Source organism: Rhipicephalus microplus, chromosome 5, assembly GCF_043290135.1.
Source record: "Rhipicephalus microplus isolate Deutch F79 chromosome 5, USDA_Rmic, whole genome shotgun sequence".
Classification (NCBI taxonomy): domain Eukaryota; kingdom Metazoa; phylum Arthropoda; class Arachnida; order Ixodida; family Ixodidae; genus Rhipicephalus; species Rhipicephalus microplus.
Window position 1 is genome coordinate 152,131,728 of NC_134704.1, and position 25,078 is coordinate 152,156,805.

The window sequence follows — 25,078 nt, forward strand, 5'->3', positions numbered from 1 at the left end:
GATTTATGGAGTGGGTATAGACAAATTGAAGCCGACGAAAGAGATAGAGAAAAACAGCATTCGTGACACCTGATGGTCTTTGAATTTAAAGTTTTCGTTTTCGGCTTGTGCTCCACACCGGCAACGTTTCAGCGGCTCATGGACACAGTCCTATCAGGACTTAAGAGGCAAACATGCCTGGTATATTTAGATGATGTCATTGTATTTTTAGCGACATTTGACGAACACTTGAAGCGACTAAATGCAGTATTTCAAGTGATACGGTTGGCTGGAGTAATTGCTGAAGCCAAAAAGATGTCATTTTGGCTTCGAAAAGCTTTTTTCTAGAGGCACCTTGTCAGCAGTGAAGGTGTACGGCCTAACACAGACAAAATAGTCGCTGTTGCAAGTTTTCCCAAGCAATCAGACAAGAAGGCTGTGAGACAATTTTCAGGTCTCTGCGCCTATTGCCGACGCTTTATTGAGAATTTTTCACGTATTGCCTCACCTGTGACATGTCTCACCCGAGAAGACGTCACGTTCGTGTAGGGTGAAGAGTAGCAGGCAGCGTTCAACGAGCTGCGACAATGTCTTCATAGGCCGCCAGTTCCTGGACACTTTGATGATGACGCTCCTACAGCGGTTCACACTGACGCCAGCAATGTCGGCTTAGAAGCTATACTCATGCAGTGGAAAATGGTGCCAAATGAGCAATTGCTTATGCAAGTAGAACTCTCTCCCAGACAGAGGAAAACTATTCTGCTCCTGAAAAAGAGAGTCTTGCGGTGGTTTGGGCGGTTATAAAGTTTTGCCCATATATTTACCGCCGCCCATTTTAAGTTATCAGTGACCATCACTCTCTTTGTTCGTTGACAAACTTTAAGGACCCATCAGGACAGTTGGCACGCTGGAGCCTTAAGCTTCAAGAATTCGATATGGCTATAGTTTACAAATCTGGAAAGTGACATACAGATGCCGATTGCCTTTCTCGCGCCCCACCTAAACACGCAAGTGTCGAAAATGATGATGCGGCGTTTGTCGGTGTTGTTAACACGTCTACAATCTCACAGCAGCAACGCAATGACCCCGAGTTGCAACCCATTATTGATTTCTTGGAGGGACGCACATCATCTGTGCCGAAGCTCTTCACAAGAGGACTAGCATCCTTTTGCTTGTGCAATGAGGTCCTTATTAAGGAGAACTTTTCTCCTCACGAAAACACCTACTTACTCGTTGTCACAACACCCCTCCGGAGAGAAGTACTACAGGCGTACCATGACGAAGCAACATCCGGTAATTTAGGTTACACATGAACGCTATGCCGAGTGAGACAGAAATGCTACTGGCCAAGACTGACAACAGCCGTTCAACACTACGTTCTGACTTGCTTTGACTACCAAGGTAGAAAAGTGCCCGCTGTCAAACCTGCAGGGCTCTTGCATCGTATTGATGTTCCAGACACTCCATTCATTCAAGTCTGGATAAAACTCCTAAGACTATTTTTAACTTGATCCGCTGGTCGCAGATAGATAATTGCAGCCATAGACTCCTTCACTCGCTACGCCAAAACCAAAGCTCTGGAGCGGAGCACGGCAAGTGAAGCAGCCCAGTTCTTTATTGACAATGTAGTCCTGAGGCATGATGCTCCATCCGTAGTGATAACGGACAGAAGAACGGTATTCACAGCTGAGCTGTTACACAAAGTTTTAAGCTTTAGTGGAACTTGTCACCAATGTACAACAGCATACCATCTACAAATGAATGGTCTGACGGAGCGTCTGAACAAAACTCTTTCAGATATGGTTTGCATGTACGTCGATCTGGAGCATAAGAACTGGGTTGAGATACTACTTTATGTCCCTTTGGCTTACAATATGGCACAGCAAGAGACAGCACGCAAGACACCATTTCGTCTTCAGTATAGCCGTGAAGTCACAACCATGCTCGACGCTGTTGCCGCATGAAAATGATGGCGTTGAAACAAGCCCTGACTACATAACTCAGCTTGCAGAAGAAGCCCGACAACTTGCCCGTATATGTATTCGTTGACAGCAAGACTACAACACAAGGCGCTATAATCTACATCACTGACCAGTATTCTATAAGCAGAGAGAGAGAGTTTGGGTCTGGACCACAGTTCGCCGTCGCGGCCTCTCAGAGAAGTTCTTACGATGATACTTCGGTTCGTATAAAGTTCTCCGACGTCAACTGTGAGTTTCTTACCAACAGTCCACATTGTTCAAAGTGTCAAAGACATGCACCAGAAGTTGTGCACGTGATTCGCATGAAGCCCTATTTGTCCGAATGAACTCGTGGGCTGCCAGTGACTGCGATACTTGCCGCCATGATGAATGAAGCATCGGGACGATGCTTTCCTGGAAGGGCAGCTCATGTCACGATGAATAGTCGGTGGCGCAACAGAGGAGAACGAAGCGAGCAGCACGAGCAGCAGTTGCTGGTTTTTCTGAGGAAGACGATGTTAGGTCGTCTGCTCTTGTGTCCTTGCGTTTGAATACAGCCTTGCTTATTCTCGTCGCAACGAAGTCTTGTGTCTTGCCTTTTATACGTTGGGACAATATGTTATAAAGTTAAAGGAAAAACATCGTTAAAAAGAAACATCATGCCAATTTTACTGTGCTTTGTTGGTTTATTAATTTTTAAATAATTATATCTAAGTGCCTGCACATTGTAAGGGGGAAGTGAAGTAAATATAGACAACGACAATATTATCAGGAGCTAGTGTTATCAGAAGTGCCACCTAACACCAAATGCTAACATGCCAAAAATGCCCAAATATGTTGCTTGAAAATACTGAGTGAGGTATACTTATAATGGGGAGGAAAGGAACAAAAAAGCACTTATTTGGCTTAGTTTGATAAAAACTGTTGCTGTGCTCATGGGAGGTTGTGGCTAGGTATTGCACCAGGGTGGTCAATCCTGCTCTGGTGAGAAAGTGGATTGCCGGCAGCTGGTCGCCAGTGAGGCCACACAACAGACCTCTTTTAAGGATGAAGCTCCTTAAAGCAGCACCCGTTCGTCCCTCGTAGTCGTAGTCAGTCGTAGTGTGTAACCAGTGTTACATTTCGACCTGCAAGGTGGTGCCAGTGGGCGATTTCTCCTGTGCTTTGTCGAACAATAAGAAGTTTGCGGCGTGCACGTTAACTAAAAGCCGAATGCTTCTGTCTCTCATTCCCCATTAGCAGCCATTGGCATGTACATTGAGCACTATCTCACAAGAAAGGGTTGCTACGTTATACTCGCTGGGTGTAACCTCCTTAGTTTTAGAAAGGTTTAGCGAGCGTTGAGCCGCAGTGCCATGAATACAATGAACTAGTATATACCATGAACACGAGGTGGTTAAAGGTGGGAAGTAGATCCGAAGCGCAAGCCGTAAGAAAGTGTACGTGTGCCACCTCTCGTTTAGTCCTTGGAATGTCCGCTGGATGGCGGTGTTTCTATATGGGGAATATATGATGAAAAGATGCGAGATGGTGGTACTTGGAGTGCTGAATAGATGAACGAACGGACACACAGACAGATGCATGGATGGATGCATGAACGGACGCAGGGGTGGATGCATGGACGGACGCAGGGACGGACGCACGAACAGACGGGCGGATGGACGCATGGACGATCACACAGACGGACGCATGGACGGTTGGAAGCAAGAACGAATGGACGGACGAATGCTTTGCCCCACTCTCCATCATTCACTCCGTGGATATGCTGCCATTTTTTTCCCCTTCTTTTTTAAACAATTCCTTCCTCACACACCTTAAGTAAATATACAATTGGGAATAGTCTGACATCTCCATTTGAACCAAATTTTGTCATGGCATGCTAGGCTGCTGCGCTATCTCTAAGTAGGGGGTTCTGTTGCACTTTCTTAGCAATGTAGAATACCACCTGCCAGTCTATCGACTCCCAACTTCCCCTGACTTGTAGCTCACCTCACCTTCTTTTCTTAACTGTTTGAAAATCTATTCCTGAAAAAAAAAAAAAAGCACCCTACACAGTATTGAACTTCTGACCTTGCAAGCTTAGGCCAGATTAGTGCCTTGGATGACTCTTTTTTCCACACATTTGATCTTTTTTAACTTCTTCCTGTCTCAGTTGATATTGACATTGTTGGCTTCAGAGTGTCCGCAATGTCGAGTTTTGCTGATTTCAAGTGGTCGCACCTTCACTTTGACGTTTCCTGTCAACTGACGAGTTGCGCGCACCTGTTTTGCGACTAATCAGCTACTTTCATGTGATTCTTACCCTGAGTGTATACATCGCGAGTGGTTGGAGTGCATGAGAATCAAACACGAAAAGTTTTTAGCTGCTAAAATATAGACAGGCCCTGCCTTTAAGATAGATAAAAGGTATGCTTTAATGTAGTGTATTTAGACAATTCTAATGAGTACTCGATTTTGCAAGTTCATAATAAATATGCTCTTGAATAAATTGCAACCACACTTTAACAATTAAACTGCAGCACATCCCTATTTTGATGATTAGAAGAAGATAAAAAGAGAGAGACAAGCACAATTTTCCTTCAAATAATGGAAATTTTGTTCTTCTGGCTGTTCCCCTTCTGAGAGGCTGTTTTACTGGCTTTGCTGTCACTTTCGCACACGCCTCCCTTGCATGCCGCTATCTTAACAAAGCCAATATATGCCACGTTTTTTATGAAAGTCTGCAAACTTTTTTTTTGAGGTTCGGATATTTTCTTATTTTCAGCCCATAGTAACTTTTCCTGAATGACATGCACCTAAAGATCTTTGTTTAGGCTACTCACGATCACAAGCCTTTGACACACAAAAAGGACAGGATGCTGCTATATTTCGTGTGCGAAATGACCTTCCTTTGTCATACACTTTCATAATGAAAAGGGAGTATCATAATCTACTGCATTTTACTGCAAATAGATACAATGCGCACAAGTCCTCTGCAAAACAATGCAAACTGACCACAAAATGTGCGCAGGCACATTTTGTGGTCAGTTTGCCTCCTCTGATCTGACTCCTCTGATAGGAGTGCTAGTGCTGAGTGCTAGTGCATTTGTGATTTCCGTTTCATGCAATTATAATGTACATTCTTCATTCCTGTTTTCACTTTCATCTGGCTTTTTTCGCCCCCCTTCTCTTGCATTTTTTCCTCTAGCTAGGCTCTAGTGTTCTTCTGTACCCTAAAGTACTCCAGTTGGGGAACATAAAAGACGAGGGGAATACAAAGAACAAACACTTTTTGTTGCTTTATTTGCTGATAAAGCTGACCATTTCTCCACCTACCGGTTAGGGAGATACCCGCTATAGGCGCTGACCTTTCATTTCCAGTTATCTTCCTTTTTCCCTCCATGTCCCAGTTTTTTATTTGCTTTGAGTTTTCGTGCCAGGAAGTGTTTTTTTTTTTTTTTGCTTTCTCTTGTTTCCTGAATGTATATAATGAATATAATGACCAAGACTATATATAATGTGCGATGCGCAGAATCCTCGTCGGTGTAGGTTGCTGCGAGAGTTCGTCTTAGCAGAAGAGGCCTGTTACGCAGTTCGTCTTAAGCAGATATTTTTTTATTAAACTGAGTATACGGTAAATCAAACACTCTCGTGTTGTTTGTCTTCAGCAAGAATTTATTTTAACAGAGTTTGCCTTAACGGGAGTTTACTGTAACACTTGGAACAGAAATGTAGTGAACTGACACAGTTAAGTTTACCGTGGAAAAAGTTGGCGGGAAACACTATGCTGCGCAACCAGACGCGAGAAGAAGCAAGCGCAGGGGCGGGGGCACGTGAGCATGCAATAAATAAAGAAGAATGAATTGTTCAACCAGGGCAATGCGGGTGTCGGTCTCGTCTATGTCGTAACATATTGGTGCCGAAAACCTGGAAGAAAACCGACATCCTCAGCATCGAGACGTTCTCAGGATGAACAAACTACGCAGACATTGCGGCATCATTCGCGGTGCCATGACCCGACCTCTATCCGAAGCCACCGAGGTCCTCCTGTGAGACACAATACGGTCTATTGCCGAATTGCAGGAAATCCTTGATGGGCTCCGTGACAAAGATTCAGCTCTCACGAACTGGATAAGTAGATTGCCGACGTTCTCGACGAGGAAGAGTTCGGTAAAGCAGTTGAGGGTGCTCTCGATTACCATGAGAAGATCGTGAAAGCCATCGGCAGGCTTCGATCTGCCATGAACGTGCGTGCAACGGTTGGCTCTACGGTCCACGAAGCCAACCAGTTGGGGCATGCGGATACGAGCAACGCATTCAGCCACTTCATGGGAGCTGCCCGCTCGGACAAAACCGGCAAAACCCTCGTCGATCACAGTAGACCACGCGCACCAAGCTTGCGAGTTGCGCTGCCGAAGCTTCAAGTGCCCGTTTTCAATGACGAGAACTTTGAGTGGCAGGATCGCAGACCGCAATTATGCCTACGAACGGCCTCACGACTCTTCTCGCCTCAACATCGCTGCAGGCAGCGACTTCGCTTTCGACAGGCTTCACGACCCGTCTCGTACAGACATTGCAGCAGGCCGCGACTTCGCTTGCAACCACCCTCACGACTCCTCTCGACTCGACGTGGCTGCAGGCCGTTACTTCACTTTCGACCAGCCTCAGAACTACTCCTGCATCGACTTCGAAGCAAGCGACATCTTTGCCTCTCAGTGGCCTGCCTACATCAATATCAACCACAACTCGAACGAGTTTTGAGCGCATGCCGAAAGACCTGCCGCTTTCCACGTGGCTTCAGTGCAAATATTCGTCCAGAAGGTCCGCCATTAAGAGTTCGATGTCCATGGGAAACCTCGAGTGTAACATGCGCATCGACTGCAAGGACCCGGTTTTCCACAGTCTGAGCTGCAGCTTATCAAGGCAGTCCTACTTCCCAGATCAGGAGGGCAAACACATGTACTATTCGTTGCACGGCATCATGAACCTCCAGGACTTGCGCCACAGACAACACATGGAACCCTACTTCTCGTCCTACATGCGCATCAGACCTGATCCTGGCGGTAAGGTCTCCAGTTCATCTCCCTTCAAGCCCAAGCAAGTTGACGATTGGGAGTGCGAGAAGCAGCGCTGCTACGAGCCATACTCCACCAGGTACACGAACCCCATGACTGTGTACCATGCCACCAAATACCGACGCCGCCAGACATGGTCCGACACTCCACTACTGATAACAGTGCACGTGAATGAGTCTCCGACGTCATCGAAAACAGCCAAAATGCCCTTGCTTGATGCGTTGCTGCACAAAAAGCCAGAATGCTTCTGCATCATCGTTGTTCTCACCGAAAAAGAAAGGAGAATCATCGTCTATCAACCTTATAGCTTTCAAGCAGATCAGATGGATCTCCGAGCCAGGCACAGGCGAAGGACTACGTGACCACTCAAGTGCACGAGCAGTAAATGACCACGCAGCACCTATAGAAGCTTCAGATGCAACACCAGGAGCAGAGGACAAATATGACTCCTAAGATGTATGCAAATTTCGGAAACCCTCAGGAGTCCATGAAAGAAGGCCAATATCATACTCCTGATACTACATGCAACGCAAGAAGTGCCAAAGTCTCCAGTATGACCTGAATATAGCTAACAACATGACCAAGAAGAAGTACTCTGGCCATCATAGCAAGATTGGACGACTTCCCCCACAAGACAAGCCACCGCCTCCCCAAGCATCACTGCCTCCCCAAAGCTCTCTGTCATCGCCGTGTAACAACCCCACCTATTTCATCGTTCGCATTTCGCTCGCCAATGTAACTTCTGCTGCTGTGCATCCAAACATTGCCGCGAGTTTGGTGGCCGCAGGAGTGTGTTGCGGATAAAGGAGGAAGATTGGCTTCCCCAACGGCCAGCAAGTTCATCACGCCGCTCAACGGTTCACACGACCACGCCGTGGCCCAGGGAGGATGTTAAGTTTACTGCGGAAAAACATTGACGGGAAACGCTATGCTGTGCACCAGACGTGCGAAGAAGCGAGCACAGAATCGAGGGGGGGGCACGTGAGCACACAATAAAGAAGAAGACCCAAATGGCCAACCAGGGAAACGCGGGTGTTGGTCTAGTCTCTGTCGTAACAGACGCAATACCATTAAGCCTGTTGCAGTCATTAGTTACATCAAATAAATTAATATGAAAACAATTTTGATAAAAGATAGGTAACAGTATGAATTATGAACATCTTAACTACAAGACATCAGAGTAATTCCAGCTGAATTCATGATGCCTGAAGTGCCACATTACAGATGCAATGTCACTGTAGAGGAAGCTAGAGACTAAATGTATCTACTTTGATCTTTTTAATTAACATCGACATTAGCAGACAAGCATCTATATTCTGATTAGACATCAATTTGTATGCTAGCTAAGGGTGAAGTGGCATTTATATTTTTAATAAGTTACCTATGCTCATTTGTAGAAAAACATTAATCAAAAAGCGAACACTATTTAGAGTGGCCTTTATACATGAGAAAAGGACTGCAATTGCTTTTTAAATGTACCTTGAAGTGAATTGTGGTCCAAAACCTTGAAGCCTGAAGATACTCAAGAATATACAAATGTTGTAAAGGACCCCATAAATTCACGTTGCTATCTAGAAAATTTTCATTTACAAAACATGCAACAAGAAACTCATTAGGTCACTTAAAAAAATTTGACTTAAAGGTAGATGCAAAATAATTAGCATAGGAGAAACAAAACTAAATTACAGCAGACTTAGAAGAAAATTGTCAAGCGAGTAATAATAAACTCTTACCACGAGAACTGTTCCATCAGTAAGTGTGTAATCGTGCAAGGCTTCCAATGTTCCACAATACAGAATGCTTGAAACAATGCCCTGTAAGAGAAAGAATGGATAGCACTACAGTATAATAAAGGGCTGTCAAACAGGATTAAAGTAGAAAGGCACGAAATATAACGACAAATAATTAATATATTTTTCTGGGTAAAAACGCACAAGGTTCGTAGATTAAATTCACCTTATCGCCTAGTTTAATATGACAATACTAAGACTTAAGTTGAAATTGAGATGTGTTGCACAGCAGATAGACAAAGCTTGAGGACAAAATAATGACATGTCCCTGCTAGAGAAGTTCGTCAATACACAATTGCAAACTGCAATCAGGATAACGGAAGTTTCACACATCCACACAACTTCAGCGATTATTGACAGCAGTGCGAAGCATGAATAGCTGACACGGGAGTGGTACATATTCTTCTCACTGATACAAGATGCCCAAATTTTTAACTGCAACAATACTTCACTGACCAAAAATGACTGTGCCTATGTTTTTTATGCAATTAGTGTGTATTGCTACCCACAAATACCTACTTCGTATTAAGGGGGCAAACTGGTCTTTGGGACCAAAAAGTGACCAAAAATTCATTTTTTAAAATTAGCATATTAGGTTTCTAAAAGTATTTTTCTATCTCTCTGGAAATTTTCACACACCAGGAAGTGGTAATTTTTTTGTAATGTCCTTCTAATTGTCCAGATTCTTGGTGCTAGTACAATGCAGAACCTGCAATAAAATGGGGAACCGACTTTGAGACTTCTTTATAATTTGCCAGCACCTGTGTTAGAAGTTCTGCTACGAATTTATGAGCACCTTTCTGAGGATTGCAAAACATGCAAACCATGATTGTTGATTTTTAAGAAAGTGTGTGTTTTCAGTTTTTTCCATTTTTCTCAAAGTAATTTATGACTGTTCACTTTTGAGGCCTCAATATCTCTGCAGCTAAGGCAAGTTCAATAATAAATCTTTTTGCAATGAAAACCTGTGTAGGCAAAGAATACAAGTAGGGGAGTAGAATTTAGATCACAATTCTTTTTAATTAATTACTCATCAAAATTGTAACACAAGTCCGACTGCTTCTGAAAATGGATAGTTTCTTTTACTGTAAAATAACCAAGACCTAAAAACAAAAAACTCTTGCATACTTTCAATCTACATATAGCCATTAGTCTATGTTGGCATATCTTAATAATCACTTTTAATTAAGCACTTTTTTTTTCTATGGCAGTCCTAAACAATAGGGAGTAAACTTAAGTTATATCAAAAACAAGATGAGTTACAGGAAAACTAATTAAATATTTGAAATCAGCAGACAAAAGTGCATAATCTTGTGCAGTTGGATCAAGATCACTGAAGAAATGAACAAAAAAATGTCTAAGACCAGTCTGCCCCTTTAAAACAGCTTTCACAGAAACACATGTATTTCAGTCATGGTCCGCAAATAGTGTCATGGTAGCTTGCTAAGCACTTCACGAGCACTCTTACGCACACACGCGCACACGCACACACGCACACACAAACAAACAAATTAAAGCCCCTTACATCACTGTTCACTTTGACGGCACCATGACTTGCAGCATACAAGGGATCGCAAATGGAGCATATGAGCAGGCAGTCTTTAACACACGACCAGTTGATTGCTGCAAAGCAAGAATTTTTTAATAAAAATTAGCTAATAAGGAATGTTGACTGAGAAAATCTTTTTGAAGCAAATAAAGACATTGTCACACAAGTCACACTAATGTCGATGTGTGAAAAGTAACAGTGGAATAAAAAAAAGAGTAGACTGCAACTCCTGCATTGTGAACATGCATAAACAACAAAGCTTGCTCAAATTTCGAAACATATGAACCCCATAGTGTGTTTTCACATAAATATATATTTTTTAGGTACAAAAGCACTTACCAATAAATTTGTTTTAGTGAATCAACTGACAGAAGTGTTGTCTTTGACGTTGTAATAAAAAGAATACTTACTGACACATAATAAAACACATGCTACACTCAAACACCAAACAGTCTATTAAACGCCACACAGGCCAAACACTGCACGAGAGTCTCTCTGTTAACGTCGTCGTTTTCTTTCTCTATCTACAAAAAGGCACGTGCATTTTTAACATTCGGCTATCCTGCAACGCTTAACGTTCTCGTTAAGGCTGTCCCAAAAATGTTCTTGACTAACTTAACATTCAAATGTTCAGCGATCCTCTCACATGAAATACTTGATAAATGACACACGATAGAAACAAGATGAAAAAACAAAACAAACAGAAACAACAAAAAAAAAACAGCTATACTTATACACTGGCCACTGGCACGTTAAGTTCTTCATGGAACGCAGAAGTTCGCCCATTCATTGCGTGAAACTTTGAAGGAAATGTCGCAGCTTCCGGCCATCTTGACTGACTTGACCTCGAGGAAAGCGACAACATGCAGAATGCCAGTGCCCTTTCTTCTAAACTTCAGTTTCAACGCTTGGTCCGGCTCGGGCTTCGGCTTTTCGCCCGTCTGTGGCGAATATTCCTGCGGATTTTCTCCGGTGTTTCCAATGTTCTTAGCGTCGTCTAGTTCTGTTGGCTTCAGCTGCTTCGGCTCACTATCTTCGTTCGGGTTGGTCTGGGGCTCTTCGTTCTTTTTATCAGTCTGTTCTCGGGCACTTTTCACCGATTCTTCCAGTAGCTTGTTTTGTGCAACCTTGCTGTCCTCCTGCTTATCCTCATCTGTCGCATTTTGTCCGTTGGCTGCTTTTTCATCTTCTTTCTTGTTCTTTCCTTCAGTTTTGTCGTCTTGGCTTGGCTGGTCTGCAACCTCGCCTTCCTCCTGCTTATTCTTATGTGCGGCCTTTTGTCCCTCTGCTGCTTCTTCGTCATCTTCATTACTCTTTCTTTCTTTGCCACTATGTCCTGCTGTTTCTTTCACCGTTCCGGGTTTCCCCTCGCTGTCTTTTTTCGTAGCACCAGGTTGCGAGTTTGTCTGCTTTCTTTGCAGTAAGCTTCGGCGTCAATCCTGTCTTTCAGCTTTTCGTTGGCTCCGGTAGATGTCTTGAGCTTTGGTTCTTCACATATCTTCGCAGTCGGTACTTTGCTATCTACAAAGTTCCCGGCGTATAGCGGGGCTCATTCGGAAAACAGGTTCACGTGTCTTTTGGGGGCCGCAATCGGCGCGATTCTGTTTCCTGTAGACACTGGGCGTCCCCTACTTCTGCCGTGGCGCTTCCAGTTGAGAGTAGGTGATGGCCTGTCGCGTAAACTCTGGAGCCATGGTGGGCAAAGGTACAACAGAAACGTACCTCAAAATCCTCCCATAACGTGATTTGGGAGCTTCTCGAATGGTACCAGTCATTGGCAGCTCCAACCAGTCGGGCGTTGGCAATTTCCAGCCTGTAGGAGCTGAAAGCGAATAAAGTTTTGATGTTCGACGAACATTTTCAACCCACTCGCAAGCCGAAGTAGCATCTTCGGAGCCATAAAAGGGGCTGATATTGCGGCTAAAGTGAGTTATCACCTGGAAAGTTGGCACTAGTTGAGACTGTGCTTTGCTGGCCGAAATCAGTCGTTCCAGAAAGGTCGATATCTGTCTGTTCTCTTCTTGAAGAGCTTGCAGCAGTTCACGAGCCGTGATTGTGTCTCCGTGGCTGAAGTCCGTGTCTCCACCGCTACTCAGGTTGACTCTATTGTCAATACGTTCCATACCAGGGTAAGGGTTACCAGTTTCATGCACTGGTGAAACTCACATCCGTTGGCGACTGGAATTTCCATCCCACTACTGAAGTGTTGCCTTCGACCTCATAATGAAAAGAATACTTTACTGACACATAATAAAACACACGCCACACTGGCTACACTCAAACAGGCTACTAAACGCCACACAGGCCAAACACTGCACGAGGGTCTCTCTGTTAACGTCGTCGTTTTCGTTTTCTATTTACAAAAAGGCACATGCATTTCTAATAGAAGGCATACTCGGCACATACAGAAGTGCTGAAGTCAGTGCGCAATGCTTGACTAATCAAACTTAAAAATTATCCAGCATGGTAACCAGAATTTTTCGTGCTGTCGATGGGTGTCGGGCAAATGAAATTGGTGTTTGTGTTGAACATGCTTTGCGAATAAATTGGCATTTCTGTTGTCTTGGTCTTTACTCTTATGTGCATGTTTGCGTGCCAACCATCTTTTAAAGGGGCTATGACACAGTCACCCATCATACCGTGCTTTCTGACGAAATATAGAAGAAAAGTGTCTATTGTACCTCTGCGTGTTAGAAAAACGGACCGTAATAAAATATTTCATTGCAAAACGAGCCCTAGAAGTGACCAGCTACAAACCCCGCCAATCGCCAGAAACGGCAATTTTATCATGGCGCGTGTGATGTCATGTGATTCGTGCAAGGAAGCCGTGGTCTTCTACCCAAGTTTCTGCCGCTACAAACAGTTCACTTTTCAATGAGAAATTGAAGAAAGCTCAAATAACTCCATTGCATGTGCAGCTGACAATGAAACAATATTGTTACGAAGTAAAGGAAGATGAAGGACAGAATCAGCTGACAGGCGCGCGAGTGTGACAAGGTAAGGCATGTCCTGAAAGGAATTGCCGACGACGCGTTCAATCTCCTGCTGTGCAAGAACTGTTCCACCGTGGACGCGATCATCAGAGTGTCGTCAGTTTGAGCAAGTAAAAAGTCGCCGCATTCTGCAAACATTCACCCGACTTCCAAACACCGCTGCAACATCGACTTGCGTGGACCAGTCCGCACCACAACGACCGTCGCCGCCGGAAGACCTGACACGCGTTGTTCGTTGGGAAACGGAAGCAATGGCGCCCTCGGTGTTCAATTCGCGCAGTACCGATACTACTCCTGTTACTGTTCCTCTTGTTCAAGCCATCGTGTGCCAGGAGCTTGAAAACATCGGAGTGCATTCCGTGTGCCATGTCACCGCCCCCAGAGACAATGAACGCTCTTTCACGATGCCCTCCGCCAACCGAAGGTTTCCTCCACGTACTCGAAACCCGGCTGAGTGGCGAACTGCAGATGACCCCCCTATACGTTTCAACCGCCACCGCGTTGGACATATTGCTCGTTACTGCCGCAACACATGGTCCTCGGCACCTCGTGCAACTACCAATATGAACCGTTTCTGCGGTACCGGCCGCACATTTTCACCTGCCGAAGAGTCCCATGCCGTTGACCATTTTCGGAACACATGGTACAGTCGCTCGCCTTCACCACGTGGGCACCAGTCTCGTTCGAAAATGCTTGCAAAGCAAGCGGCTTGTTACGTCATTGGTCGCGAGTGCGTCACTGTTTTCAAACTCTTGGGCTGCTCATGTGTTTATAAAAATGTTCGCTATAAGTTAGTTCTTGATCAAATGCACTGAAAGTTTTCCAGGTTGCTTGTTGACACCCACAGATTAACCCACATAACTTACCCAAGTCTTCCTGACAGATTGCAGCAGCATTTTGTCTCCCAGCAATGATCAAGCACTTATTATTGAGGCTAATAGCAGTCATCACCATGAAGTTTGATTTTAGTGTTTCAGTCGCTAAGCACTACACTTTATAAGCACCTGGCAAGGCGGAAGTCTCGCATAGCAGCAGAACTGATCTTCCTGCAAGTTGGTACTTATTTATATTGTATGCACCACATTAGACGGATATACTGCCTACTAAAGCTGGTATGTTGCTTTGGGGCAATCAAACAATCAATAAACAAATTAAACTTAATGGTCAAACTTCATAACAAAAAAAAAAATATCAAGGTGCATTAGTGATTTTATTTACATCAAACTAAATATTATCATAAAAAATTTTAACTAGAAGCTAAACATTGATATAACTATCTGTCTGATTGGGTGAACGAATTTGGACTTGTAAATAAAGGCATCCTTTTTTTGGATCCTTATGAAAGTTAACCTTCTAACTACAACATCCTTCACTTATAATACATGGACCACAGCTTATCCTGATATTTCCTCACTGTAGAACCGAACGAGGACACCATTCTACAGAACTCTTCCAAATAAACTGCGGTCAAGTCCTTTTATAAGAGACACTGATATAAAAACAAATGAGTGTAAGAGACACGAGTGTGCCTACAGTAAATTACAAGTTGATAAGAAAATGCATACATGGTACCCTGCTTATCAGAGACATCTCATAAAAAGGACAATAACAGGGTTTGTGCAGGTTTTCAAAGCAAAACTTCAAGGATATTCAAGGACTTTCCAAGGCCTGTTGCAGGTTATTCATGCTCTCGCAGCATGCAAACTTGGAATTTTTTCCTCTAAAATCTTCAGATATGGCTAATTTTATGGTACTTACATAAATGGGCATAGTTAATTCATTGGGCGTCACAATTACAACAAAAACATCTAGTAGCCTTGATAGGTTCTCAAGAACACAACACATACTTACAAGAGTCATTGAGATTATAAGAATCCCCGCCGCGGTGGTCTAGTGGCTAAGGTACTTCGCTGTTGACCAGAAAGCCGCAGGATCGAATCCCGGGTGCGGAGTGGCTGCCTTTTCGATGGAGGTGAAAATGCTGTGTGGCCGTGTGCTCACATTCGAGCGCACGTTAAAAAAACCCAGGTGTTCGAAATTTCCAAAGCCCTCCACTTTGACGTCTCTCATAATCATAATGTGACGACGCGGGATCGACGAGCACACAAAGCTCCTCAAACAAGTACGCTTTATCGATCGCAGGAAAAAGACTGCAACGACTTCTTCGTCTTTTGCCCTCGGTCAAGGACACTGGCGCTGCTTCGTTCTCGCCACCACTGGCACATACGTGCGGCATTATTTCCCCTTTAAAAAAAACATCGCCCCTATGTTAAACGTTCGAGAAGCAAGGCGAAACCAAAACTTCACAGTTAGTCACTGAAAATAAGGTTTCATCCGAAGCACGTGGACAATTTCTGGTAAATGTCTGCGGCGCTTCGAACACTGCAGGCTGTCCGGAGCAACCTCGCACACTGGTGAAGGTGCGGGGGATGTGCGGGCGTGAAGCCCACAACGTGGTTCAATAGTGGGTCCCCGCTTACCTACCAGCGTTGGAAAACCGATTTGTGGCGTACCGCTGACCGTCGACTGGTATGCTTTCATTGTGGCGAAGCTGGCCACGTTAACAGAGTTTGCCCTTATCGCGACGCTCAGTACTCGATGTTTCCTCGCTACCATGATTACCCTACGTACGACGATCGATGCACGTACAACGACACTCCTATGAACACACCGCTACAGAATTCAACGAGGCCCGGGTCACGTTCTCCATCTCCTTCACCTAATTGTCGCAGTTTTGCCGACGTCACCAGGGGCAGGTCCCCCAGCCCGCGACGGGGAAACTAGACGCAGCGACCTCGGGGGGTGGGGTTGCCAATAATCGAACTTCCGAACAGCCCCCACTGCAGACATATGACAGCTCGAAGCTACCGATGCCGAAGACGATGACAGTAACGACTTCTTCGTCTTTTGCCCTCGTTCAAGGACACTCGCGCTGCTTCGTTCTCGCCACCACTGGCACATACGCAGGGCAATATGGTGGTTTTGAGACGTTAAATCCCACATATCAATCAATCACTTAGGATTAGGAGAATGATTGAGATAGCATTCATTGCTACGCCCCACCGACAGACAAACTGAATTTTTTCCCAGTGCAGTTTCGCAAAAAGAGCCATGTGCGTTCACGTTAAATTACTGTATATAAACTTGGGGGTTAACAGCAATCTACCACATTAAGGAGGTTGAAATGCCAATCTGGGAGTGCACTGTTAAAACATTCAAGGATTTTCAAGGACGAGAAAAAATTTCAGGACTCTGAAGGGCCTTGAAAACGAGTTATTCAAACTCAAGGGTTTTCAAAAATTTCAAGGACCTGTATGCTGCCTGCAAGAATTGCCCCCCAGAGCATGCCTCTTATGTTCAACTGTATCAGTAGATGAAAGAGATCTGCCATAACATAAGCCGGTAACACATCACCGTAATCTGGTAAAATATAGTGAACAGTATTTAGAGTAAAGTTTGGTTATTAAATCACTTTTGCAATATATGGAGCAAAAATGATTTAACTGACTGAATGCTAACATATACTGATGTTTATGGCTGATGAGGTAGCATACAAAGTAAGCAAAACTTTAAAGTTAAAGGGTTTCTTAACCACCTTGGATATTTTTTTTCGAAAATCTTAAGTAAACGCATGCATTGTGTGCAGAATACCGTCATGATCAACGATTCCACACGTGGCAGTGCTATGAGCCGTTGGCGCGCCACAAATTTAGAGAAACAATCCTCCTTTCTCTCCGGGCCTTTCTGGCCACAGCGTGTCGTCAAGAAGCTGAATCTCTGATGCATAATGCAAATCATGCTGGGATTGGTCGAGCAAGGGCCTACAACTTCCACTTAGTCTTCAAGCAGCTGATCGCGCTTTTTGTTGTTTATCATGTTGCCCACGTGAGCCATCTCCCAGCAGCACACGTTCTTCTAGCCATGCACAGACCCCATGTGCACCTGCATGCCACGCGAGATTGGGAGGGGTGCTCGGCGAGAAAGAAAAGCAGCTTTGGGAGAGGATACCAACAGAGGGCGGAGAAGAAAAGGGTGAAGGGGGCGTTCACCACATTTCAATAATCAAATGCGTCTGACTCCACCATGACGGCTTTATTTTGAAAAATTCTCACAGCTTCTCGTTTGTTTTAAACTCGTGCACAACAACCCCCACCACAGCAAGTTTCGACCTCTGAATAGTTTAGGGGCCCTTTAACATTACAAAGAAGCAAAATAATATTGCCATACCGACATCACTGCAGGTCAAAATCATGTCAGTGCTGCAGACCCAAACGCCTGGAGGACCGTTCTGTTGCATCTGACAGAAAGGTACAGAGAGTTCATTACAACATTAAGAAAATCAAACTCAGTCACTTCAATGCATAACCGAGTCCCAAAACAAGCTGTAGCTCATCTTTCTATAAATTTTCTTGTGGAGCTAGGCGACTTGTTGCCATTTACTATGCTAAGAAAGCTGTTAACAACTAAACACCAAAATAAACACATGTCCTACATTTCAGAAGCCTTGGGACAATGTCAAATAATGGTAATGCATAGGAAGAATCATGTCAATACCGCCAGCTTCTCTTAATTCGATCATATAAACTTAAGGACTGTTAGCAAATATATAGCAAAATTAAAGGACACCATAACATTTCAATAATGTACGCCTCAACTTGCTTGAACAAAAGCTTTTGCTGGAGTCAAGTAATTAAAGAAGTAGGCACTGTGCAAATTATCTTGCAAAACTGTGTTTACAATACCGTTACTCGAAATAATCATGCCCTAAACCTCGCCCCTTTTCACGCACACACCAATCTATTCAAATTTAGCTTTTTTCCTAGAACGATAGAACTTGGAATTTACTGCCGGGTGAGATTAGGAGTGCATCGATAAATCAATTCCTGCCTTCTCTTGGAAGTCGTATCTAACCAATAGTTCCTTGCTTTGTTCTGTTAATATGTACGCCCCGCAGTGCCTATTCATTGGATTTTTATTTTTGTACTGAATGGAATTGCCATGTATATTGTATTTTGTTCGTGTGTTATATTGTAGTGTGTTCCCGGAAGTGGTACTTTTGTAATTCACTGCTCTGTTTTTTTTTCACCCACTCCTGCTATAGCCCTTAATGGGCTGCAGTATGTGAATAATAATAATAATAATAATAATAATAATAATAATAATACATGTCCTTAGTTTATGAGAAAGTGCTGCAATAAAATGCAGCAATGTGGAATGTTGGACAAGTTGGTTGACATCCATATTTATTGAAGTATAACAGGAAAGGAAACACGTGGGACAAAGAAATTTTCGTGCCCTTATTCTGTGCATTTGTACCCTTGCAATAAGGAATGCTGTTTCCATTCCTGATGTGGTGCTGAAGATTACTGCAGGCAGAACTTGGGTGCTTCGTTGAGAGTCTTAGTGAAGGCTACAACAGGAGTGGATATGGTGGGTGTTTGACAATTCAGAGCACCGTCAGCCGCTGTAGCACGGGAGAAGGCTGCTTTGCATATATAGATCCCGTGTGACAGGCAATACATATAGCTGTGTACCCATTTGACAGCTATCAAGCTGAGCTCTCGCAGGATAACTGCTAAATGGGCATTGTTGGTAAAGGTTCATAACGAAAAAAGTGCAACTTGCATGAAGACTAAGAAAGAAAACACTGGACAGGGTGCTTTCGTCCCATGTTTTGGAAGTGTCCGTGAAAGTTGCACTCTTTTCCTTTATCAAGCTAGACTCTTACAGCTTCTTTATTCGGCATGTTCGCTATGTGAGTGCACAACCTTGCCAGTGGTTCTCTCTTTTAACCCTTAGCAGTCCAAAACTTCTACCGACCTTCAGTCTCTTGTAGCGCAAAACTAAAGCAATCAAAGCTAAAGAAAAAGAAGTTGACTAACTCATTTAGAGATGACTCATCATGCAATAAGAAAATACACACGTACATCAACCACAAAAGAACTTGTGCAGTGTCTGATTGCGAATTGCTGTGGTCGTGTTGTGTTCTAAGCAGCGCCCAACAATGGACCACAAAGGGTCGACTGCAATTAGGCATTTCATGAAGTTGGTTATTATGCAAGTAACATTAACACTATCTAGAATGCACATGTGAGCTTGAAAACAATCAATGAATTCATAAAGCTGAAGTAAGTACAGTGATGGTTAATGAAGTAGAATAAAGTGTGAAACAAAGCTTCTACCATAACACTGTTGCACAATTTGGTGTTCAAAAAAGCTATTGCTTATATTATCCTCTTCAGGCGTGAAGTATAAACTGTCCATAAATGTCTTATTTTGTACAACATTCTAAGATGCTCAGTATTTCATTCCAAGAAAAAATATTAAGAAATGGGTAGTTTTTGGTGAACTTTGATAATCGCTTTTATTTGCATAAATTTAAATATGTAATCATTTGGCGGTCGGTCATGTCCAATCTTTACACATAAAAATGGAAATCTTACGCTCAAAATGCAAACGCAGTTCGTTTTTGGGTGTATTATTTTGAGCAAAGAAAAATAATACTTATAATGTTGGTCCTGGAACGCGGCAGGTTGAGTGACCCGTCAAACATTGCAGTGCTTGCACTAAAATAATCAGCTGCAGCTCTATGCAGCACATTGGGGTTAAATCAAGACGCAGTGATCACGAAGAAGGTTCAAATCTTATGTGCAATGTATCTTGCCCTTTCTTTCAGGCAAAAGCAAGTTGCGCCCACATATGTGGACGCAACTTGAACGGGTTTTTTGGTGTAACAGTGTTAACCCTTTCTCTACTGAAGTAGCCTGAGCAAGTCCACACAGCTTATGCTGGTCCCACCGGACAAACTGTGCTCGTCCGTCCTGTAACAAGCATTTGGGGGCACTGCAGTTAAGCTAACCTAATTCACTTTGTTGAGTTATTTTTGGCTTGTATAGATGGTGCAGTAAATATTTTTAAAATGCACTCAAAGCATGCATTGGCTGGAAAAAGGGCTTGCTTTTGGTAACCGGAAATATAAAACAACGTCCACCTCAGTGCATGAGTGGGACACGCAGGCTGGCAACAGCTCTGTTCAGAAGAAAAGAAAAAATGCTTGTTTGTCAAAATTTTGTGGAATGAATAATTTCAGTTCGCCTGAAAGTGTGGCAGTGATTGCACAAAGCAGCATGTTTTCTCTAAATCATCAGATTCATACAGCGACCATGTTGACGCATCGGCAGTGGATGCAGACATATGCAACTGCCACTGGAACATCTTAGTTATTTTTTCATGCCCCAATGTCACAATTGCCACTTGCCCCAATGTCACAATTTTTTTTCAAAATTTGAATCGACATTTTTATGTCACATTTTTTTTTTCAAAATTCAAATTGACATTTTTTGCACAGGAGACTCAGGATCCTTTCAATTGTGAAAAGCAGTGAAGCCAATTATCTGCATATTTCCCAAAAAATGTATCTTGCAAATACAGCCACCATTAGACAGTTTTTTTTTTCATTGTTTCAAGACATGCATAACCAAACAAATAAAAAACAGCCATTTTCTATTGTTTCTGGCTAAAAAACTCTGGAAAGGGTGAATAAAGTGTGACCAGACTATGCACAACAATAAGCATAAAGAAATTGTGTACCTGAGAAGTGATATTGAACAGATTCTCTAAGTTGGTAGAGTGACCATTGATCTGGTCAATGGAAACAGCATGAATTTCTGGCACACTCATAAAAGCCTTTCCACATGGTTCCAGAGGATATTCTCTGCCCTGCAAGGTTAAATATACAAGAACAGTACTTTACAGCTTTGTGAGAAGTGCATTTAAGATTTTGGTAATATTAAAAAAGCTTGCGTATGATGTCACAGCACTGATGGTTTCATAGTGATGGCAGTAGTAAGAAAACAACAGCAACAACACAGCATGACAAGTGCTTTATTGTACTCCAGTAAGATAACAGTGCAACCTCTTACATGAGCTCTTTTTGACGGCAACATGATGACTTAATGTCGCCTGGCAGTTCAAATTGCAAGCAGCCACCAGGAAAGAATAGGGAAAACTGGTGTGCTTTTGATTTTATAAGCAGCTTGTTTTTAAGTGACCGGGTAGCACTTGGGCTGGTTGGTCCTTCAAGATTGTGTTAAAGCGATACACCATAGTCCTTCAATAGATATGCCAAGGAAGGGGTCAAGAAACCCATTTTATCTTGTTGGACACAACCATATGAAGCCAACATGATGATGCCAAGGAAAACATAGGGGATGCTACCTGTAGTCTTTAATTGAAGGGTAGCAATTATGTGAAAATGAGAAAACAAATTAAACTGGATGAAGAGACAAGTTGCCACCTACAAAGACCAACCCACAACCTTTGCATTACACGAAGATTGTGGGTTATATGCAAATGTGGAGGACTGTGGTATAATTGACAATTGTTCACACATTCCATTTTTGCTTGTGGCCTAAAAGAGAACGGCAAACTGGATGAAGAGACAAGTTGCTACCTACAAAGACCAACTCACAACCTTTGCATTACACGAAGATTGTGGGTTATATACAAATGTGGAGGACTGTGGTATAATTGACAATTGTTCACACATTCACATTCCATTTTTGCTTGTGGCCTAAAAGAGAACGGCAAGCATGCACATGCTCTTTGTTCTTAAATCGTAATTTAACACATAGGCTGCTCTTTGTAACATGCTAGTTTGCACAAATCAAGTGTGCCTGCATTTGGGACTTGATGCCTTCCAGCTTGAAATCCACTATTACACAGGAACCTACTGTAAAGAGCCTGGTATCAGGCAACAAATGCATTGCATAAAAAATTGAAAAATCAGCAGTGTTGTACACCAAATCCAGCACTTTCATTGCTTAGCTTGAACGTGTATGCAATTTAGTAAGTGGAGCCTATGATAAATCTAAAATAAAATGAAAAGGTTAGTTTTGAGGGGTAAGTTTAATGGTTAAAAATGATCTCGTTGCAGCTCTTCTCAGTTTGTCACTGGTCTGAATACTAAAATAAATAAGAAAAAATAGGGGATCAAAGTGAAAAAAAATGGTCCAGTGTTGCTAAGCTCAAGTGCTTTTACGTTTGCTTCAGCGAACCAAAATAGATAGGATGCATGTGTCTACTCAATGTAACTGCGCTAGTGAGAGGTTTACGAGAGAAAAGAAAAAGAATGGAGAAAACATAGCCACATTAAAACAGGCCCCAACAAATAAACTGTGATTTGAACAGTGTGTCGTAAAGTCAACAGTAGATATCTTACATGATGCAGTATTAAAATCCGGCTTTTTTCAAGCACATCAGGGGACACTACCTGCAAGAAAATATAGCAATATAAATGTGATTAATATCATGATATCGCGAAAGCAATTACAAATACTGTTTAACGAGGAGGTGTTGCCAAGCTCCAGAGAAAGAGGCGAGGTGGCGGCATCTGCCGCGCTACCCCTTCACTCAAGCCGAAATTCTGCAGCTTATTCATCTACAATGTAACCAGTTTAAATTAGTTAACTGCCATTACTGCAGTGCCAGTCCTCCAGAAATGGAACCTTGGAAGCTTCTACACAAAGCAGCCCGGATGCCATGGGTCGAAGCCGCAAAAGATGCAGAAAACCACCGTAACTAATCAGACACCAGAAAGAGCAGGTCCCAACACGGCTTGTTGCTCAGCTAGTTGCTTTCATATTCGAGAAAAACTGGGGAGATGCAAAAATGACGGGAACGAAGACAGAACACGAACCGACACACACGGGCTAGTTTGTGTGTTTTTTTTTTTTTTCGTCTCCGTCCTTTTTGCACATAACCAATTTTTTTCAACTGGGGCTCCCCTTCTTTTAATAAGACCTCGGAGTGCGACTAGCTGTGCGCGACATTTCAATGGAAGCTATTTAATAGCTCAGGAATTCATCTTAAGATATCAGATTAGTGCACTACAGTGTCGACGTCTAGCAATTCTCAACTTACTGTATATCCATTTTCAGCACTCAAGTATTCTGTCACTACCAGAAGTGCATTCAATGTGGCAGCTCCACTGCCGATGTTACTTGCAGGGTCCTCGATGGTAAGTATTTTGGCCGATTTAGAAATGATATTCCGAGCTTGAAGTATCCGCAGTTCTGAAATAGATTCAAGTTGAGCTTGACACTTACAAGTCGATGGAAGCAGATACAAACAGAGTACACGCGCCGGATGTTTGACATCACCTGCTTCAATCGCAGTCGCCCACTTAAGAGAGGAGCAAGTGACCACAATGCAGTCAAAGATAGACATTGCGCTTTGGTGATGCCGGAGCCAAAAGCAATTATCAAAGGCTGTTGACTAAAGAGCGCATGACAACGAATGTTCGGCGCTCTAAGCTCTACAGAATTATCACTCGGCAAAATGTCAACACCTTTAGCTAGGCTGTGGCTATCTTTGGCTATAACCGCTATAACGCTTAATTTTTGTGCGACGTCTGGCAAAGCTTAAACAAAGCCAGGACAAGCCAGAACAACGCCTCCTCTAGGAAGATGCCTGCTGCATGAGAAAAAAAAAGCAACTGCCACACCCTTTTCCTCCTTCATTTTGAAAATGTTCTCGGTCGCTAGCGTCACCTGTGGCGGACGGTGCAACAACGCAACACTTTGCATAGCCTTCAAAACAGTGATGCACAGTTGCAGGTCTCGAACTTAGCTGGTACCGCCCGTTGCCGTGATGATGATGATGATGATGATGATGATTAAAGGCCTCCTCTTTGAATTGGGGTGACGGCATGCGCCATTTAGCCTACCTTAATAGTTCGTGTTTAAATTCTGTCCCTCAACTCGGACGTCTTTTTAATTTTGCCCAGCCGCTACTCTTGGCTGGGATGTTATTTTATCGACTTCTCTGCTTTTCCTCCACCAATACTGCAGCCGCTGCTTAGTAATACCTACTGCTGACCAGTTAATGCTTCCATCAACCGCCAAGCCCAGCGCCTCAGGAAGTGTGACCTTCCCCCCATTTCTATCCGGCTGAATCTTTTGACATTCCATGACTATGTGGTCGATTGTTTCTTTATTTATGCCACATCCAACACATGTCTCATCCTGTGACGAATATTTGCTCCGGTAAGTTAAAGTTCTCAAGCAGCCAGCCCGCGCCTCAAAGAGCAACGCACTACCTTTATTGTTGTCATAAAAGTTCTCTTTCCGGATCTCTTGTTTGCTTGCCTTGTAGATTCCCAGCGATCCCTTCTTTTCCATCCTCTCTTTCCACATGAGCGTCTCTGTTTCCCTCACTTGCTTTTTAACTGGCCCCCTTTGCTTATTTGCCGCGGTCAAGTTATATTTAGTCGCCAGCTTTCGCGTACTCTTCCGCCATTTGGTGTCCACACTTTTCAGGTACAGGTATCTGTGCACTCTGGCTGCCCAGTTCTTCTCATCTAAATGTCTAAGTCGCTCCTCAAACCGTATTTTACTTTGTGCTTCCCTCGCCTCAAATGAAGCCCAACCCATATCGCCTTGTACAGCCTCGTTTGTAGTCTTACTGTGAGCTCCCAGAGCTAACCTGCCGACTGCCTTTTGGTTAACCTCCAGCCCCGACAGGATATCTGACTTTAAGCATAATACGGCATTAGAGAACGTGAGCGCCGGCACCATTACCCCTTTCCAGATGCCTCGTACTACCTCGTACTTATTGTCCCCAAAGTGCTCTATGTTTCATTACTGCTGCATTTCGTCTCCCTTTCACTTTGAGGTGTTCTTCATGAGCATTCAGGTAGCCTTTTCCTTCATTAAGCCAGATCCCCAAGTATTTGTACTTATTTACTAATGGT

The 25,078-nt window shown here is 43.4% G+C and overlaps 2 protein-coding genes across 2 annotated transcripts in view; one reads left to right on the forward strand and one right to left on the reverse strand.

Moving 5' to 3' along the window:
- LOC119174164 (L-fucose kinase-like) overlaps positions 1–23,694 on the reverse strand; it is a 131,316-nt gene extending 107,622 nt beyond the window's left edge. Inside the window, exons 1-7 of the mRNA XM_037424986.2 lie at positions 23,487–23,694; positions 23,248–23,399; positions 22,547–22,597; positions 20,917–21,045; positions 17,554–17,623; positions 10,310–10,407; positions 8,728–8,808 (exon numbers count right to left, since the gene is read on the reverse strand). Coding sequence (XP_037280883.2) covers positions 8,728–8,808; positions 10,310–10,407; positions 17,554–17,623; positions 20,917–21,045; positions 22,547–22,597; positions 23,248–23,399; positions 23,487–23,553 — 648 coding nt within the window. The 5' untranslated portion in view covers positions 23,554–23,694. The remainder of the gene's footprint in view (positions 1–8,727; positions 8,809–10,309; positions 10,408–17,553; positions 17,624–20,916; positions 21,046–22,546; positions 22,598–23,247; positions 23,400–23,486) is intronic.
- Positions 23,695–24,230: 536 nt separating this feature from the next.
- LOC119174163 (F-box DNA helicase 1-like) overlaps positions 24,231–25,078 on the forward strand; it is a 158,934-nt gene continuing 158,086 nt past the window's right edge. The window contains exon 1 of the mRNA XM_075896078.1: positions 24,231–24,371. Coding sequence (XP_075752193.1) covers positions 24,341–24,371 — 31 coding nt within the window. The 5' untranslated portion in view covers positions 24,231–24,340. The remainder of the gene's footprint in view (positions 24,372–25,078) is intronic.